Genomic DNA, 20,619 nt, shown 5'->3' with positions numbered 1-20,619 from the left:
GGACATCAGAAGAAAGCTGGGTGGCAATCCTTATAACAGATCAATTAGCCAAAGACTAATAAGAGATGAGGAAGGACACTATATCATACTCAAAGGGTCCGTCCAACAAGAAGATCTCACAATTTTAAATATCTATGCCCCTAACATGGGAGAAGCCAACTATATAAACCAATTAAAAACAAAATCAAAGAAACACATCGACGACAATAGATTAATAGTAGGGGACTTGAACACTCCCCTCACTGAAATGGACAGATCATCCAAGCAAAAGATCAACAAGGAACTAAAGGCCTTAAATGACACACTGGACCAGATGGACATCACAGATATATTCAGAACATTCCATCCCAAAGCAACATAATACACGTTCTTCCCTAGTGCACATGGAACATTCTCCAGAATAGATCACATCCTGGGTCATAAATCAGGTCTAAACCAGTATCAGAAGATTGGGATCATTCCCTGCATATTTTCAGACCACAATGCTCTGAAGCTAGAACTCAATCACAAGAGGAAATTTGGAAAGAACCCCAATACATGGAGACTAAACAGCACCCTTCTAAAGAATGAATGGGTCAACCAGGAAATTAAAGAAGAATTGAAAAAATTCATGAAAAAATTCATCATTATCAAATGATAATTAAAACACAATGGTACAAAATCTTTGGGACACAGCAAAGGCAGTCCTGAGAGGAAAATATATAGCGATACAAGCCTTTCTCAAGAAACAAGAAAGGTCTCAAATACAAAACCTAACCCTACACCTAAAGGAGCTGGAGAAAGAACAACAAAGAAAGCCTTAACCCAGCAGGAGAAGAGAAATCATAAAGATCAGAGCAGAAATCAATGAAATAGAAACCAAAAAAAAAAACAACAGAACAAATCAACGAAACTAGGAGCTGGTTCTTTGAAAGAATTAATAAGATTGATAAACCCCTGGCCAGACTTATCAAAAAGAAAAGAGAAAGGACCCAAATAAATAAAATCATGAATGAAAGAGGAGAGATCACAACCAACACCAAAGAAATACAAACAATTATAATCATATACTATGAGCAACTCTACGCCAACAAATTTGACAATCTGGAAGAAATGGATGCATTCCTAGAGACATATAAACTACCACAACTGAACCCGGAAGAAACAGAAAACCTGAATAGACCCATAACCAGTAAGGAGATTGAAACAGTCATCAAAAATCTCCAAACAAACAAAAGCCCAGGGCCAGACGGCTTCCCGGGGGAATTCTACCAAACATTTAAAGAAGAATTAATTCCCATTCTCCTGAAACTGTTCCAAAAAATAGAAATGGAAGGAAAACTTCCAAACTCATTTTATGAGGCCAGCATCACCTTGATCCTAAAACCAGACAAGGATCCCATCAAAAAAGAGAATTATAGACCAATATCCTTGATGAACATAGATTCGAAAATTCTCACCAAAATACTAGCCAATAGGATCCAACAGTACATTAAAGGGATTATTCACGGGGCGCCTGGGTGGCTCAGTGGGTTAAAGCCGCTGCCTTCGGCTTAGGTCATGATCCCAGGGTCCTGGGATCGAGCCCTGCATTGGGCTCTCTGCTCTGTGGGGAGCCTGCTTCCTCCTCTCTCTCTCTCTGCCTGCCTCTCTGCCTACTTGTGATCTCTGTCTGTCAAATGGATAAATAAAATCTTTAAAAAAAAAAAAAAAAGGATTATTCACCACGACCAAGTGGGATTTATTCCAGGGCTGCAAGGTTGGTTCAGCATCTGCAAATCAATCATGTGACACAATACATTACTAAAAGAAAGAAGAACCATATGATATTCTCAAAAGATGCTGAAAAAGCATTTGACAAAGTACAGCATCCCTTCCTGATCAAAACTCTTCAAAGTGTAGGGATAGAGGGCACATACCTCAATGTTATCAAGGCCATCTATGAAAAACCCACCGCAAATATCATTCTCAATGGAGAAAAATTGAAAGCTTTTCCACTAAGGTCAGGAACACGGCAGGGATGTCCATTATCACCACTGCTATTCAACATAGTACTAGAAGTCCTAGCCTCAGCAATCAGAAAACAAAAAGAAATTAAAGGCATCCAAATCAGCAAAGAAGAAGTGAAACTATCACTCTTTGCAGATAATATGATACTATATGTGGAAAACTCAAAAGACTCCACTCCAAAACTGCTAGATCTTATACAGGAATTCAGTAAAGTGTCAGGATATAAAATCAATGCACAGAAATCAGTTGCATTTCTTTACACCACCAACAAGACAGAAAAAAGAGAAATTAGGGAGTCAATCCCATTTACAATTGCACCCAAAACCATAAGATACCTAGGAATAAACCTAACCAAAGAGGCAAAGAATCTATACTCAGAAAACTATAAAACACTCATGAAAGAAATTGAGGAAGACACAAAGAAATGGAAAAATGTTCCATGCTCCTGGATTGGAAGAACAAATATTGTGAAAATGTCTATGCTACCTAAAGCAATCTACACATTTAATGCAATCCCTATCAAAATCCCATCAATTTTTTCAAATAAATGGAACAAATAACCCTAAAATTTATATGGAACCAGGAAAGACCTCAAATAGCCAGAGGAATATTGAAAAAGAAAGCCAAAGTTGGTGGCATCACAATTCCAGACTTCAAGCTCTATTACAAAGCTGTCATCATCAAGACAGTATGGTCCTGGCACAAAAACAGACACATAGATCAATGGAACCGAATAGAGAGCCCAGAAGTAGACCCTCAACTCTATGGTCAACTAACCTTCAACAAAGCAGGAAACAATGTCCAATGGGAAAAAGACAGCCTCTTCAACAAATGGTGTTGGGAAAATTGGACAGCCACATGCAGAAAAATGAAACTGGACCATTTATTTACACCACATACGAAAATAGACTCAAAATGGATGAAGGACCTCAATGTGAGAAAGGAATCCATCAAAATCCTTGAGGAGAACACAGGCAGCAACCTTTTGACCTCAGCAGCAGCAACTTCTTCCTAGGAACATCGCCAAAGGCATGGGAAGAAAGGGCAAAAATGAACTATTGGGATTTCATCAAGATCACAGCAAAGGAAACAGTTAACAAAACCAAAAGACAACTGACAGAATGGGAGAAGATATTTGCAAACGACATATCAGATAAAGGGCTAGTATCCAAAATCTATAAAAAGCTTAGCAAACTCAACACCCAAAGAACAAATAATCCAATCAAGAAATGGGCAGAGGACATGAACAGACATTTCTGCAAAGAAGACATCCAGATGGCCAACAGACACATGAAAAAAATGCTCCACATCACTCGGCATCAGGGAAATACAAATCAAAACCACAATGAGATATCACCTCACACCAGTCAGAATGGCTAAAATTAACAAGTCAGGAAATGACATGCTGGCGAGGATGCAGAGAAAGGGGAACCCTCCTACCCCTGTTGGTAGGAATGCAAGCTGTTGCAACCACTCTGGAAAACAGCATGGAGGTTCCTCAAAAAGTTGAAAATAGAGCTACCCTATGACCCAGCAATGGCACTACTGGGTATTTACCCTAAAGATACAAATGTAGTGATCCAAAGGGGCACGTGAACCCGAATGTTTATAGCAGCAATGTCCACAATAGCCAAACTATGGAAAGAACTTAGATGTACAACAACAGATGAATGGATAAAGAAGAGGTGGTATATATATATACAATGGAATACTATGCAGCCATCAAAAGAAATGAAATCTTGCCATTTGTGACAACATGGATGGAACTAGAGGGTATTATGCTTAGCGAAATAAGTCAATTGGAGAAAGACAACTATCATATGATCTCCCTGATATGAGGAAGTGGAGATATAACGTGGGGGGTCTGGGGGGTAGGAAAAGAATAAATAAAACAAGATGGGATTGGGAGGGAGACAAACTATAAGAGACTCTTAATCTCACAAAACAAACTGAGGGTTGCTGGGGGGAGGGGGATCGGGAGAGGGTGGTGGGGTTATGGACATTGGGGAGGGTATGTGCTATGGTGAGTGCTGTGAAGTGTGAAAACCTGGCGATTCACAGACCTGTAGCCCTGGGGCTAATAATACATTATATGTTTATAAAAAAAATTTAAAAATTTATTTTTTTTTTTTTGGTTAAAGATTTTATTTATTTATTTGACAGAGATCACAAGTAGATAGAGAGGCAGACAGAGAGAGAGGAGGAAGCAGGCTTCCTGATGAGCAGAGAGCCCGATGCGGGGCTCAATCCCAGGACCCTGAGATCATGACCTGAGCTGAAGGCAGAGGCTTTAACCCACTGAGCCACCCAGGTGCCAAAAATTTAAAAATTAAAAAAAAAATGGGCAAAGGATTCAAAGATAGAAAGATAAATACTGAATAAAGAACACTTGATGTTTCTTTTAAGAAGCTATATCTGGGGGCGCCTGGGTGGCTCAGTGGGTTAGGCCGCTGCCTTCGGCTCGGGTCATGATCCCAGGTCCTGGGTTCGAGCCCCGCATTGGGCTTTCTGCTCAGCAGGGAGCCTGCTTCCTCCTCTCTCTCTGCCTGCCTCTCTGCTTACTTGTGATTTCTCTCTGTCAAATAAATAAATAAAATCTTTAAAAAAAAAAAAAAAGAAGCTATATCTGGCCAATAAACACATAAAAAATGCTCAACATCACTAACCATTAGGGAAATACAAAACCAGGAGATACCACTTCAACCCATTAGGATGGCTACTTAAAAAAAAAAAAAAAAAAACAGAAATCAACAAGTGTTGGCAAGAATGGGGAGAAATTGGATTCCTGTGCATTGCTGGTTGTAACGGAAAATGATGCAGCTACTGGAGAAAACAGTATGGCAGCTCCTCAAAAACTTAAACAGAATTACTGTATGATCCAGAAATTCCACTCTGGCCATAAATCCAAAAGAACTGAAAGCAGGGACTGACAGATATCTGTAGACCTATGTTTATAGCAATATTATTCACAATAGCCAGAAGATAGAAGCAAGTGTCCCTTGATGGACAAATTGATAAAATGGTACGTATACATAACAACGGAATATTATTCAGTCTTAACAAAGAATGAAATTTTGACACATTCTACAACACAGATGAATTCTGAAGACATTATAAATGAAATAAACCAGACACAAAATGACAAATATTGTATAATTCCACTTATATGAGGTACCTAGAGTAGTCAAATTTGTAGAGAAAAAAGTAAAATAGTTAACTGCCAAGGACTGAGGGCAGGGAAGAACAGGGGTTAGAGTTTAATGGGTAGAGTTTCAATTTCAGATAAAGTTTTGGAGATGGAGGGGAGTAATGGTAAAAAAGTGTTTGATGCCACTATACTGTACACCTAAAAATTGGTTAAGATGATAAATTTTAGGTTATGTATAATTTCCCATAATTAAAAAACAACAGCACAGCTCTTGCCTTAAACTCTTAATAAAAAGCCCAATATATAAGGCAGATAGGAGTGAGGTGCCTACAGTTGGAGCAGGAAATGGAAGGGCGGGAAGTGTCCACTCTGCTTGGCATCTCCTCGCTGCCTCCTGGAACAAGGACCCAACAGAGCTACAGAATGATCACAAGCGAGGTTCATAGCACCATCCTAAAGAACTAAGGCACTGGTTTCACTGCTTTTTTGTTTTTTGTTTTTGTTTCAAAACAAAACCCACAACATTTATTTATTTATTTATTTATTTATAAGAGGGGGTAAGTGATGGGACAGAAGGCAAAGGAGAATTTCTTTTTAAGATTTAAAATTTTTATTTATTTATTTGATAGACACAGCGAGAGAGGGAACACAAGCAGGAGGAGTGAGAGAGAGAAAGCAGGCTTCCCGCTGAGCAAGGAGCCCAATGAGGGACTTGATCCCAGGACCCCGGGCTCATGACCTGACCTGAAGACAGATGCTTAATGACTGAGCCACTGAGGCACCCCCAAGGTTTTTTTTAAAAAGTATTTATTTGAGAGAGAACAAGAGAAAGAGAGTGGGAGGTGAGGGGCAGAGGGAGAAGCAGACTCTGCAATGAGCAGGGAGCCCCACACAGGGCTCAATCCCAGGACCCTGGAATCATGACCTGAGTAGACAGAAGACGCTTAACTAACTGAGCCACCCAGGTGCCCTGGAAAGGGAAAGAATCTTAAGCAGGCTCTACGCTCAGTGGAGAGCCCCACTAGGGGTGGGGGGTTCTCGATCTAAGGACCCTGAGATCATGACCTGAGCCGAAACCAAGAATCAGACACTTAAGTGACTGAGACACCCAGGTGTCCCTGGTTTCACTGTTCTTAAGGACAGGAAGTAAAAAGTTACTCCTGGCTCTCTTTCTAGGAGGAATTTAGCAACAAGGAAAAATGACATCATCAACTGGCCTCGGGCCAAATGTCAGTACTGACTAATTTTTACAGAAATCACTTCATATCCTGGTGGCAGGGGAGAACTATCAGGGGAAAGAGCAACATGAAGTCACTGGCACCCATATCAATTATCATCAATATCTCACGGACTCTGAGTCCTTTTCCGTAATAACTCAATCCTCGAAACAATCCTGTCAAATAGGCATGAAGGAAAATTGTGTGATTGCTCACTACCAAATGGATAAACAGACAAAATTCAGTGGACATTATCCACAGAGAATCCCTCAAGCGGAACTGACTTTAGGATAGTAACTGCTCACATTTATCAAGGATTTATTAATTAAGACACCGGCTCAACATTTCCACAGACAACGGATTTCATACTTCCAACTAGTCTTTTCCCACCATACTTGGTAATAGTAACTATTATTACTCCTTTTTCTAGGAAACTAAGGCTCAAAGAAAAAATAACTATGCTAAAATTAAACGGTTTGATAAATGATGGACTATGATGGATTACCCTGAAACCTACTGTTCCAGAGCCTGTGCCCTTAACCATTTTCATCTGTACAGCCCATCTGAGTCCTTGACTCTGGCCCTTTGGGAAAAGCCCAGTCAATGCTTCCTTTAGCCTTGAACACAAGTACAATTGATGAGTCTCTATAAGTCACTGTGTTTCTAAGTTGAACTAGTATGAACCAAATAAATCAGGAGTCTCATTCCCTGCGTATAAACGCAATGAGATACTATTTCTTACACGGAGAAAAGATTCCTGGACCCTTTACAATCCTCTAAAAATGAATATACAAAAATATCTGCAAGATTACTAGAATAAAAAGTCACATTCGGATCATCTCAAACTTTCTTTTCTGTAAGCTAAATAATCCGCTGGTGGACAGAGTACCAATTATTTCCTATACTTTTCTGAGTGCTTCTTCAGAACTTTCTGAAGATGTCTGCATTCTTCTCCAGAAACCGAAGAGAGGAGAAACGCTACGGTTTGTCAACGGGGCATTCAGTCTGCATCCCACGGGATGCAAGGGCTTTGGGCCAACTGAGACAAGGACTAACTGGGAAGAGCATCAGCCAGAGGCTCCTGCTGGACAACTCTGACAGGCCAGCGCAAGAAGGGGGCAGAGCTGGGGCAGGGCTGTAAGCCAATGGCTAGAGTTCCTTCCATCCCTCAAGAGAGGCTTCTGGAGACCACCTCCTTCATGAAAATCTTTTAAGTGGCTCTTTTACAACCACCAAACAATATACATATTGTGTCTCAACAAAACCTATCTACGATGTGGGTGTTTTATTTACTCTAAGTGTTAAGAACCTAATAAGCACCAGCTCTTCACACACCTGTCACCTCCAGCTGTGACTGTGTGCTACCCTGAGTACAGACGGGCTGCCCCATTAACTCTGGGGACATTGCTTTTCTCTCTCCCACTGCAGATGGGATTCAGCTCTAGCTCCTCACAGTGGGGCCAGGGTGCCCATGTGCCTCTCACCTGAGAACTAGGGGTGAAGAGGATCTTACCGAGTTCTCCTTCAGTTGCAGCCCCTCCCCATTGGGAAGGGAGGACCGTCTCTTAGCCGAGTTCCTGTTTGGGGTTGAGGTAAGGGCCCCTGCTTTCTTCTTCACAGTGAGGACCTCACAGCTGGCTTGGTCTTCATTATGTGTGCTCTTCCCAGCATTGATAACCCTGCAGAAGAAGCCAGAAGAGTGGTCAGACAGTGATTTCAGGAAAGCTCAGAGCCCAGTCTCAAGGGTCAGCCTTGGCAGGCTCCAAAAATAAAGCCCTACCTAGAGCACAGGACCCTGTGATCTTGTTATTTTATGTTCCCAAGTAAACTAATTTTGCTAAAATGGAATTATATTAGCACACTTTAAAACATTTCCTAAAGCACTATTTTGAGCCCAGCTCACCTTCCCAGGTGTCTGACGGCTGTGAGCAATCCCACCAATCCATTTTGGTCAAAACACAGGAGACACTCTTTTGGCAATTACCATGAAGATTGATGGACAGGCTGGGGGGGAATTCTGTTGCTTTTCTCCAAGTGATAAAGAGCAAAACCCACCATTAATCTTATCAAAGAACAAGGCAGTGCAGTAATTTACAGCACACTATAAAATCCAAGAGAACAGAGAACCACATTTCACTACCGCTGTGCCCACTTTTACTTTATTCACAGAAAAGAAAGTTCATCAAAGGTGTATTTTAAAAATTATCTTTAATCCTTCATTTTTTTCTCCTATAGAATAATATTCATCACATTGTACCATTACACTAGGCTATAGGGGACTCTGATTTGGACATGTGACCGTATGATATTACAGCATGTTGATAATGCTTTGCCTAATTACTAAGTGTTTTAAGCATAGGAACATTTTAGAAGAACATGCTACATCATTCATCTACCTTTTCTGTATCAGGTGACTGCAGGTGAACTCTTGGGTTTCAGCATCATTTTCTTTTTCTTTTCTTTTCTTTTTTTTTTTTTTTTTAAAGATTTTTTTAAAATTTTTTTTTATTTATTTGACAGACAGACCACAAGTAGGCAGAGAGGCAGGCAGAGAGAGAGAGGAGGAGGAGGCAGGCTCCCTGCTGAGCAGAGAGCCCGATGCGGGACTCGATCCCAGGACCCTGAGATCATGACCTGAGCCGAAGGCAGAGGCTTTAACCACTGAGCCACCCAGGCGCCCTCAGCATCATTTTCTTATTAAGTAATTAATTCGCAGCTAAAATAGATTTCCCAAAAGAGAGAGCTCTCTTTGCCATTGGCTGTGTTTTCTTTTCAAAACTTCAACAGTGTCACAGTCGGTGACAGAATGAATGTGGAGGGGTGGGGAACAGAACTCAGTAGCAAGGAAAAGAAAAGATGCTTTTTTTATTTTTTAAGGTAAGATAGTAGGAAATCTAGAAATCCATTCTGTAAGTGTGATGTGTACACCACTCTATCAAACTGGTTATATTCCCTCGTAAGTAGAAGATAATCCTTTCCAAATAACTTTTTAAAATTTTGAATCATCAAATAATTATAGACTCAGAGTAAATTGCTAAAACAATGCACAGTTTCAGGCACCCTTCCCCCAGCTGTATTATTTGACATCCCTACAGTAGAATAGCACAACAGGCAACTAACACTGATGAAATACTATAATCAGACTGCAGACCTTATCCAAATTTAACAGTTTTTTTAATATCAAATGGCTCTCAGTATTAAAAACTGCATAGATTTCCATAAGCCAATGCACACTCACCATAACCGAAAGGGAAACAGAGAGGAAATGGGGATCCGAGTTACCCCAAGACCTAAGGGTGTGTTTCAAGCATCCTTCTACCAAATGTTGGGAGTGTATGGACATGTTTCAGATGTTTTAACATTTACTTCATTAAAAAAAAAAAAAAAATTATTCATTTGAGACAGAGGAGGGGCAATGCCAATCCCAGGACCTGAAGACCATGACCTGAGCCTCAGCCAAATGCAGACAGACACTTAACCAACTGAGCCACCCAGGTGCCCCTTAATATTTACTTTAAATTTATTTTTTAAATGTACAGCATTTTGGGAAAAAATGCAATAATTTAGAAGTTCATTCCCATCTGTTACACGTGAACATAGAAATGTCCATGGTCTACATATTCAGGCAGCTTTGGCATAATAAGCCTATCTTTTCTCTTTAATTGACTTACCACTTGACTGGGAAGAGAAATTTTTAAAAAAATATCACTTGTAATTGCTTATCTATATGTTATATGAAAAAGACCACACCTGTCATCTATTATTGTCCTTATCGCAAATTTTTGGGTTAATCAAAACTGCTCCATAATCCTGACGGGGTTTATTATAAATTTCAATGCAAGCATATGTTTATACACAAAAGCCTACTTTTACTCACTTTATGTATTACACTTCTGTGTAAGATTTTTAAAAAGTAGATCGCTGCTTACAGAGTCTGAAACTCATTGTCTAGGGGCCTGTGCAGGGAGGTGGGGATCCTTGTGACCTCTGAGGTCAAATCTGTCTCTTGTGTTTATGACACACTCTTGCTGATGGAGGGATGGGAATGGAAGAGATCAAGGCCTAGTTTTCTGCCCCACCTTCACTCTCCCTCCTTCAGGAGGAGAGACTTTCATATGGTTTAAGTTAAAATGTAATTTCCTATGGTTTAAGTCACCGTGTGCTTGAAGACTATTAATACTACCACACTCACCACCTGAGCTAAATCAATTAGTCCAGGTTTTGCAGCCAGGAAGTGGTGCCGCTAGGACGCAGAACGAACCCCCCAACCCAGTCTCTTCCTATTACACATGGGGTCTTGCACGGTCTGTGGTAGGCCAGGCTGAACCGTGTGGGGAGGCACAGGAGCAGCAGATTAGAATCAGGTAGCTCACTACCAGGCGTGACAAATGGGAATAAGCTGCCTCTTCTGTAACTAGTGGAGAAAGGACCCAGACGGAGGATGAGGGATGGATGGTTCAGATCTGCCTGTCTTGAGATGAGTCCACGTTTGGTCCCACGGTTTGCAGCTGGCAGAGCACATACGTTTGTCCAGAGTCTCCTTCTCACATCTACCTTTGGAGAACCAAACCGGGCAGAGGAAGGCGGTATGAAATACCACCTGCCTCTTCTCAGTCATGGGTAGCAACTTGCCAAGCAACCCATGAGGGGTGGGCTGCTGGCTGGCTGGCTGGGGACGATACCCTCCCCATGCCTCTCCCACGAACGGCTTCCCCACGGAAAGTAGAAGTGGAGGTTTGGCTGGGAAAACCAATTCGTGACAACCGTCCCCTCCATATCGTCCTCTGTTCAACATCCCAGCTGCTATTTCTGGAACTTGGTATCACCCCTACCACTGTCACCTAAACTTGGGCTGCAGTCAAGTCTTTTTGTAACAAAAAAAGCATCACTGGTCTCCAATAGCGACAGGCCAGGCTGACTCATCTGCCACTGCTGTTTTCCACCAGTCAACAAAGCTACTATAATTACATACATCCTGAACCGTGGGCACCTGAAAGGGCTTTACTTCCTCCCGCTCTCAGTGAATATTAAACTCCAAAGTTGACCTAACTTCAGCAAGAAACCTTAGAAACTTTCTTTTGTGCACAAGCAGCCTGGGGCCCTGGAGGTCTCCGCTGTGCACAAGGTCATGCAGCTAAATACGGCAGAGCCATGCACACTTGTGAGCTCCCAGCAATTTCTCCTGTGGCTCTCAGTTGTTTTATTTTCCTATTGCGTATCTATTCTTACCCGCACTTGGTTCAGAGTGCTGTACTGCAATGACTCATCAAAGCCAGAGAACTGTGACAGATCACTAGTGGCCTTACTTTGCCATTTCAGGTTGAATACAGCTTGTGAATGACACTAACGAAATATCAAACAGTCAGAAATGTTGCCCTGATGGGAAGACAGCAGCCCCAACCTGGGAAGCCTGTTTGGTCAGATATCTGGTTATTATTCAGATATTAAAGTCAGATTAATTTAAAGCCATTGCCTTCAACAACAACAAAAAACCCCCCCACAATTTCTTGTCCTATATTTCATATCATTTCAAATCCCTTACTCCATCTTTGCTAGAAAACATGGTTCTTCTTCTTCTTCTCTTTTTTTTTTAGGATTTTATTTATTCGTTAGAGAGAGACAGAGGGAGAGAGGGAACACAAGCAGAGGGAGTGAGAGAGGGAGAAGCAGGCTTCCCGCAGAGCAGGGAGCCTGACTGGGGGCTTGATCATGACCTGAGCCAAAGGCAAATGCTTAATGACTGAGCCACCCAGGCCCACCATGACCTGGTTCTCCTTAAAGTACTCTGGCTTTAAAAAGATTGGTCTCTAACAATTTAAATCTTTTATTTTGTTCTTCAGAGGCAAATTATCTGTTTATAAAATGTACATGAAATCTTCAATTCCTCTAAAAGTAAACCGAGAAACACTTTGTTTCCCCAAGCAAAGGAGCATCACGCTATTAATAGATTCGATAATTTTATTTAATCTAAGCAGCTGTACCCATAGCTACAGTCCCTACTTATCTTCTGCTCCAGCATGAAGTCAGCACTATCTTGAGATCAAGAGGAATGACTTTAAGATGTGAATTCTTTATCTTAGCCTGATGCTTAAAGACTTAAAAGCAAAGTGCTGGTGGACCAGGAACTGTCCTATCTTTAGGGACATTATTTTCCAATTGCCTACAAAGAGGGAAGCTATCTTCCTTGGAATTGAACTGGAGGCAATGAGCATAGCAATTAAGAACACAGGCTCTCTCCCCAGAACACAGCACCCAGCAGGTGCTCAACAAATGTTTGCTGAATGAGTGAACGATAACCAGGAATCAACTCTGCTACTGGCGATATGTGGAGGAATAACACTCTCTCACATTTGTTGAGAATGAACTAAGTGCCAGGCACTGTCGTTAGCTTTACAGGCAGTAATGAACTCATTTAAGCCTCCTGTCAGATCCGTGAGTTAGCCACCACTATTGTTCTTGTTAAAGGCTAAATCACTGCCAAGTGGACGGGCAAAGTGTTCAGCCAACCTACTTAACTTCTATAAACTTCAGTTCTTGAGCAGTGCTTTGTGGATTAAATTCTAGGAGTGGCTAAGTTACGTGTGCTGGCGAGGGGGATTTCTGGTCATCAATCAAGAACTGGAAAAATGGGGGCGCCTTGGTGGCTCAGTGGATTAAAGCCTCTGCCTTCAGCTCAGGTCATGATCTTAGGGTCCTGGGATCGAGCTCAGCAGGGAGCTTGCTTCCCTTCCTCTCTCTCTCTGCCTGCCTCTCTGCCTACTTGTGATCTCTGTCAAATAAATAAAATCTTTGAGAAAAAAAAAAAAGAACTGGAAAAATTGAAGTTAGGATTAAAACGCGGGGGGAGAACTGTTGGAGGATGAACAGGAAGAATGCCTCTGTCTCCTCAATATGAAGAGTTTACATTCACTTCTTTCACCTCTAAGAAGACCATGGCACATCTGCCCTGGGAGAGACGTGTGATAAAGTTAAATTTGTTTTAGGGCTTTGTCTACCTTCAATTGTACCCAAACACCTAGATTTCTCCCCCTTATAAGAACAGGCACACACAGAATTTGAAAGACTTGGAAGTCAGAAATCCTATGTGTGTATCAGACACAACTTGAAGCTATGATCTGAGTACCAGCATGAAGGTGACCATGAGGCCACAGCGGTAGCAAAACCTATTTCAAAGGAGCAAACGATTGATTCTATGTCACTGTCATATATATCTCTGTTAGAAACTTGTTTTCCTTCTTTCTGTTTGTGAAATACTCTAGTCACAAATTTTTAAAAACTCAACTTAATCTCAGCAGTAAATTCCTGTTATTTTTTTAATTTTATTTTTTATAAACATATAATATATTTTTATCCCCAGGGGTACAGGTCTGTGAATCGCCAGGTTTACACACTTCACAGCACTCACCATAGCACATACCCTCCCCAATGTCCATAACCCCACCCCCCCCTCTCCCAAACCCCCTCCCCCCATCAACCCTCAGTTTGTTTTGTGAGATTAAGAGTCACTTATGGTTTGTCTCCCTCCCAATCCCATCTTGTTTCATTTACTCTTCTCCTACCCCCTTAACCCCCCATGTTGCATCTCCTCTCCCTCATATCAGGGAGATCATATGATAGTTGTCTTTCTCCGATTGACTTATTTCGCTAAGCATGATACCCTCTAGTTCCATCCACGTCGTCGCAAATGGCAAGATTTCATTTCTTTTGATGGCTGCATAGTATTCCATTGTGTATATATACCACATCTTCTTTATCCATTCCTCTGTTGATGGACATCTAGGTTCTTTCCATAGTTTGGCTATTGTAGACATTGCTGCTATAAACATTCGGGTGCACGTGCCCCTTCGGATCACTACGTTTGTATCTTTAGGGTAAATACCCAGCAGTGCAATTGCTGGGTCATAGGGTAGTTCTATTTTCAACATTTTGAGGAACCTCCATGCTGTTTTCCAGAGGGGTTGCACCAGCTTGCATTCCCACCAACAGTGTAGGAGGGTTCCCCTTTCTCCGCATCCTCGCCAGCATCTGTCATTTCCTGACTTGTTAATTTTAGCCATTCTGACTGGTGTGAGGTGGTATCTCATTGTGGTTTTAACTGTGATTGTTAAACTATCAAGTTATCTGCCTTATCATCTGCTCAAAATCTTGGCTACAAGGACACTTCCCTGATACTATGACACAGACAACAGGTAGCTATTACTAAATTCAGACAAGTAAGTACCCTCAAGTATACTCAAGCCATGAGCCCTGTCACAAAAGACACAGACCCAGAGAATAGGCAATGGAATCATTCTCAAAAGGGTTTACAAAGACAATCAAGAGAGGAGAGTCCCAGCTGACATTTTCTTTGAAGGATTCCAAGCATCATTTACTGTGCTAGTATGTGACAGCCGTCCCCTCCTTCCTCACCAACCTCCGCCCCGACCATATGCTCCTGAGACGTCACAACAGGGACAACGGTTGGAGAGACCTAGTCCAGACCTGGTCTCTCTGCTAATTACTAATCCTAGCTGTGTGTTCCTGCACAAGTTACTTTCTCTCTTTAAAATGGGGATAGTAGTCCTCTTCAATCACACAGAGCATGAGAATGAAATGCCCTAGCATGGGAAGTATTTAAGAGTGTCTGGTACCCAGTGAGCACTCAGGATATATTATTTATTAATATTATATCCAATACAAAGCTAGCTCTTCCTTCTGTTAGGCCCAAGGGACTTTATGCAGTTGTGAAAATCTGAAGAGACTCTCCCCCTCCCTCCTGTTAGGATCCCTCTGCCTGCCTCCAGGACACATGGCCGCCTTCATGCACCCAGAGCCTTCAAGCAGCATCACGTGACACTTGCCAGAACAGGGACCTTGAGCAAGGACATCTGCTCCTCTGAGTCCTCTTCTCAAAATTATTACAACAATGAAGCCACATGTGACAGCGTTCAGTACCTAGGAAAGCACTCACAGGGTCATGACTGCATTGTTTCTAGATTTCCATCCAGACCTGCCCACAGATGCCATTTCTGGACCCCTAGGCTCCTGGATTCAAAAGCTCAGGTCTCAGACCCCACAGAAGATGGCCAAATACAGAATCTGGCTTGGTTGTTTTGGTCATTATTATTATATTGCTTTGTTTTTAAAAGAAATAAAGGCCTGAACAGTTTAGGCTATAAAGTTTACACTAGTGTTACTACTGCTAAGCAGGCAGTAATTACACTGGCTAAGAAGGAGAAAGTAATTGACAAAGGCCATCAGGTGAAGTGAGAGATTGTTGATTCATATATAATTGAGAAGCAGACAGCAAAAGGCTGTAGGGGGAGGGAATGGAAATGAATCATTTATGGGAGACCAAATACAACTACCGATTATTAAAATTCTCTTTCCTATGTAACCTCCTAGGTAATGTTTTGTGTGACTCTCTGAAGGGGCTACTGACCACCCAAATAAGCTGGAATATATGGACAACTTAATCCCTACCTCCAAGGGAGTTAATAACCTCTCATTCTTGGTATACTAGAAAACCATGCCTCTGACCAGGAAGCTAAGCCTTTGATAACAGCCATCAGCAAAACAACCAGAACATTCAGCGAGAATAAGAGCTTCTCCCTGGCAGTTTCAGCCACCTCAGGGTAGGTCATCCCAGCCCATGAGTTAACAGTCAGTCAGGTGTTACCAGGCAGGGAGGAAAAAGGGTCAGGAACTGGAATTTTCTGGGGTGTGAGGCTCTCCCCTTTTGGAAGGTAACTACGTACCAACACGTGCAGGAGGCAGGTGGTCAAGAAGGAAGATAAACGATGGGTGGGAAAGAGCACATACAGGCACGTCTTCTCCAGCTGGCAACCTCACACCTCTGGTTCCCAGGCCCTGTCATGAAGGGATGTGACCAATCAAGGGACTAACTGGGATCTCAAGAGCCATATTCAGCCCCCAGAGAGGTTACTATTTTAAAGTTTTTGTCCACAAAATGTTTTTTTAAAAAGTGAACTAGTAGGGAATGCCTGGGTGGCTCAGTCCATTAAGCGTCTGCCTTCAGCTCAGGTCCTGATCCCGCAGTGCTGGGACAGGACTGAGCCCCGAGTCGGGCTCCCTGGTCAGCAGGGAGCCTGCTTCTCCCTCTCTGTCTGCCCCTCCCCCTGCTCATGCTACCTCTCTCTTTCTTGCTCTCTCTCTCTCAAATAAATTCTTAAGAGGGGAAAAAAAGTGAACTAGTTGCCAATGTTGAAAAAATTGGGATATTTACATTAAAGTCTTCATTTTCCCATTTCTCTCAAAAAACAGTACATCAGGTTACACAAGTGTCTCAGTCTCCTGTGACGACAATCAGAGATAGGATATTTCTCCCCTAGCTCACCCCAGACCTCACTCTGTCAGCTTGTACCACTGAGGTAACCAGCCTGGACCCAAGGCGTTTGGTTCTGCAACCCTGCATCCTGATCTGTGGGACTTCATAAGTAAACCAAGACACTTATCAGATACATAATATACTGACTGAAAAGTTTACTTTAAATATATTAACTGTGTAACCACATGGGGATGAACCAAGAAGACTAGGATGTGGTTTCCACTCCCAAGAAGCCCACAGTCATCTGTAGTTGGGAGACCTCCTGACAATAAGTACAGTTTGCCCAGACTGATGCCATGCTCTAGTTGTGTTTCACAAGGGATCTGGGCACACAGAAGAGGAGACAACTCTGCAACCAGAGAGTCAGGTAAAGTATCATAGAGGAGTGGCATCCAAGTTCAGCCTGATGGAATGAAGGAGAAAATCAATAATCAGAGAAAAGAGAAGGAAAGGCTCTCCAGACAGAGGAACAGCCTGTGAAAGCAGAGTGACATAAACTTCATAAAGAGGGTTTAGGTGTGGTCTGAGTATAGGTTTGCTGAGGGAGCTACCTCAGAACGAGACCCTGAAATGCTATGGAACTTTATCCTACACAGCTTATGACGCACGGGAAGAATCTAAGATTGTTTCAACAAAGGATTCATATGACCAAAACTGTTTAGGAAAATAACAGTGGCTTAATGGAGGATGGTTTATAGAGGATAAATGACAAAGGTGAAGTGATTAGCCAGGGTCTCTTACTATAGTCCAGTTGACCAAGGGGTCATACTCAAGCACTGGCACTGGGTAGAAGTGAGGGTTTCAGAGGAGGTGAAAGAACCGAGAATTCCCAGGAAGACCTGTTGGACACGGGTCACAGGGGAGAAAGGAGCAAGGAGGAGGAAGGACTCTCAGGTTTCCACTGACAGAATGATTATGAATGAAGAGGAGAAGATGAAACAAGACTTGGGGGTGGGGAGTGCTAGAGGAGGAGATAATGAAATTGCTCTAAGGTCAGTGAACAGAAAATTCTTGGTACCAGAAATTATAAAGGCAGTGGCAACCCACGTTGACTTCACCAGGGGTCCACAAACTATGGCTCATGGGCTAAATCTGGGCCACTGCTTGTTTTGTATGAACCCCAAATATAGTTTTGCATTTTTATGTATGTGAGGGGAAAAAAAATAAAAGAATATTTTGTGACCTGTGAAAGTTATATGAAGTCCAAATTTTAGCATCAGTAATTTTACTGTTTAAGTGGGATACATCCATGTTTACTCACTTACATATTTTTAGTTGTGGATTTCCAGGTACAACGGCCGTTCATAGTTTTGAACTTTGCACACACTGTCTGCAAAGCCTATATATATTATTTACTGTCTATACCTTCACAGAAAATGCGTGCTGACTCCTGAACTTAATTAACTATTCCACCGAATGGTCTAAAATTGTTGTAGGTCAAAAACAGTCGAATACTGACAACTTTGTATTATTACATGTAATACAGAAGTGAAGCAGAGAAAAGAGCTACCAATTTGTACAGAATTTAATGTGCATCTTGGTGTTATTAGTAACTTTAGCTTTGGATATACTTTGCTTCTAGCATTTGGGGGGTCATCATTAGTTTCTCACCAATATAGTTAAATAACTGAAGATTAAAGAACAAATACCCAAGGTCGAAAGAAGCTATGACATTGTCACATCAATCTCCCCACATAAAAAAACAATGTTTTCTTCTTCATATTGGCTGTTTTGAAATGAGCTTTCAACAAAGCAAAGGTAAAAACCAGAAAGCTGTTGTTGGGTATTTCCTTTCAATTATTCACCAGATCTTTTTGGCAAAACCATTAATATCACCAAAGTCCAGCTTCCGCATTTAAATAAGGAAGTCTGTGCCCTGTCAGATGCTGGAGCCATTCCCATTCAAAGCCACAGCGCTGCTCTGTTGGGGGCAAGCAAAAGGAAAATAAAACCTACCCAAAACGGACGTCAGGTTTGGAGATTTTGCATTAAATAAAGCGACTTTAAAACAATATTACTTGGAGAAGTTTTTGTTGGCAATTAAAGAAAAAAAAAAAAGCAATGTGCTTGAAGCTACTATTTCTAAAGATAAGGTTTCCTTTCTTTATTTACCAGATATATCAGAACTATCAGAGAAATGCACTTTTTTTCCAAAACAAAATGAAACTCCATCTCAAATTTAAAAACTGTGAATTTCAAAAAGGCTGAAATTGACAAAATGAAAACAAAACATAAAAATACTCTACTCTCAACAGACATCAAAAAAATACATAAGTTTTTAATCAGCAATTTCCTCAAAAAGTCATACAATCTTGACTTTTCCCTTTCTCTGGGATAAACAAGGTTCTGGACAATCCAGACGTCCCCTACATTCCTTTTGAACATTAAGGCAACACAAGAACAATAATTTTATACAGAAGAGGGTTGTTTGGTGGTAAGAAGGATCAAACTCTAACTTGAGAATTCTGAGTCCTGGTTTTAGAAAAGATCTTTAAAACATGAGCTCTTTTATGGGAGGGGAAGGCCACTCGTCCACCTGAAATGCACGGACTTAGCTGCCTCCACACACAATAGAGCAGGAAATGCCAAGAGGGGCAGGCAACATGTTTCTATCTGCTAGAAATTTGGGAGGCAGTTAAGAACAGAGAGACTCTGGAACCAGATTCCCCAGGTCTGAATGCCTAATCAGCCAGTACCTGTGTGACTTTCACTTTATCTTCCTGGGCCTCCGCTTCTTATCAGTAAGACGTGGATAATGACCACTACTTTCCGCTCAGGGTGATTACGTGAGTGTCAGAAATGAGCTTTACACCTAACAACTTAGTTAATACTCTTAACCCTATACACAAGAAAGGTGGTCTCATCTCATTGTCCTCATTTTATTGGCTCCATCAATAATACCCTATGTAAAATGATTCAATTAAACATCCTAGACAAGCTGTTCTGGCATTTTCTCCTAGCAACTGAGGTTTTAAATGATGTATTGTGTTCACACAAACAAAGCTCTTGTAATTAGTTGCACAACAGCCTATAAATAGAACACAGGTATTGCAAGAAGGAATTGTGACACTTGCCATGGTTTCAGCACACCAACAGAATTCCTGCAAATGTACATTAACAGCAATAATAAATTTCCCACTCATTACTTAAGTCATTGTTTTAAAAAAGACACAGGGGAACCTGGGTGGCTCAGTGGGTTAAAGCCTCTGTCTTCTGCTCAGGTCATGATCCTGGGATCATATCCCTGGGTCCTAGGATAGAGCCCCGCATCGGGCTCTCTGCTCAGCAGGAAGCCTGCTTCCTCCTTTCTCTCTGCCTGCCTGTCTGCCTACTTGTGATCTCTGTCAAATAAATAAATAAAATCTTAAAAAAAAAAAAAAGACACATAACACTTTATTTTCATTGAAAATAATCTGCCTTGAAAAATCTTCAGCCTCATTTGTAGAGAAAGTCTGTTGTTGTTCCCCACCCCCACTCCCCAGGTTAAAGCCTGAATAAAAAGAGTAGCCCTTTGAAAGCTGGTTGTTGTCTGGTCAAACATTTTTATCTTTGTGCCTAGACCCCGGGCAAGTCCATTAACATTTCAATCCTCCCTAATTCACAAGGGAAAAAAAAAGCATTTAAAGCTCCAGGCCCCAGAAGGGCCAAACAGGGGTTTCATTTTAGGCAAACTGATCTCTACACCCTCAAAAAGCTCTTTATAAAGTACCATGAGACTTTGTTATGGCCTTAAAGGAGATAAATGCACTGACAAGGATATAAACTATTAAACTGGATGCCCAGTATCATCCTTAAATAAAAAGGACAAGGTGGGCCACCAACATAGTTCAACTAGTCCAAGAGAGAGGTAGGCTCGGCAATGCCATATATTGATTTTAGTTGTTTTTCCCCATCTCAAGTCACACAGCAGGGAGTAGGCTCTCACTAGCTGTTAGCTG

The 20,619-nt window shown here is 41.6% G+C and overlaps 1 protein-coding gene across 1 annotated transcript in view; it reads right to left on the bottom strand.

Annotated features, from left to right (window-relative positions):
- LOC111160197 (protein phosphatase, Mg2+/Mn2+ dependent 1H) overlaps nucleotides 1–20,619 on the bottom strand; it is a 256,386-nt gene that overhangs the window by 151,217 nt on the left and 84,550 nt on the right. Inside the window, exon 2 of the mRNA XM_022523104.1 lies at nucleotides 7,868–8,033. Coding sequence (XP_022378812.1) covers nucleotides 7,868–8,033 — 166 coding nt within the window. The remainder of the gene's footprint in view (nucleotides 1–7,867; nucleotides 8,034–20,619) is intronic.

This window comes from Enhydra lutris, unplaced genomic scaffold (assembly GCF_002288905.1).
Source record: "Enhydra lutris kenyoni isolate GAN:26980312 unplaced genomic scaffold, ASM228890v2 scaffoldscaffold74, whole genome shotgun sequence".
Taxonomy (NCBI): domain Eukaryota; kingdom Metazoa; phylum Chordata; class Mammalia; order Carnivora; family Mustelidae; genus Enhydra; species Enhydra lutris.
Note: the sequence above shows the minus strand (reverse complement) of the source record. Positions and strands in the feature narration are given on the sequence as shown.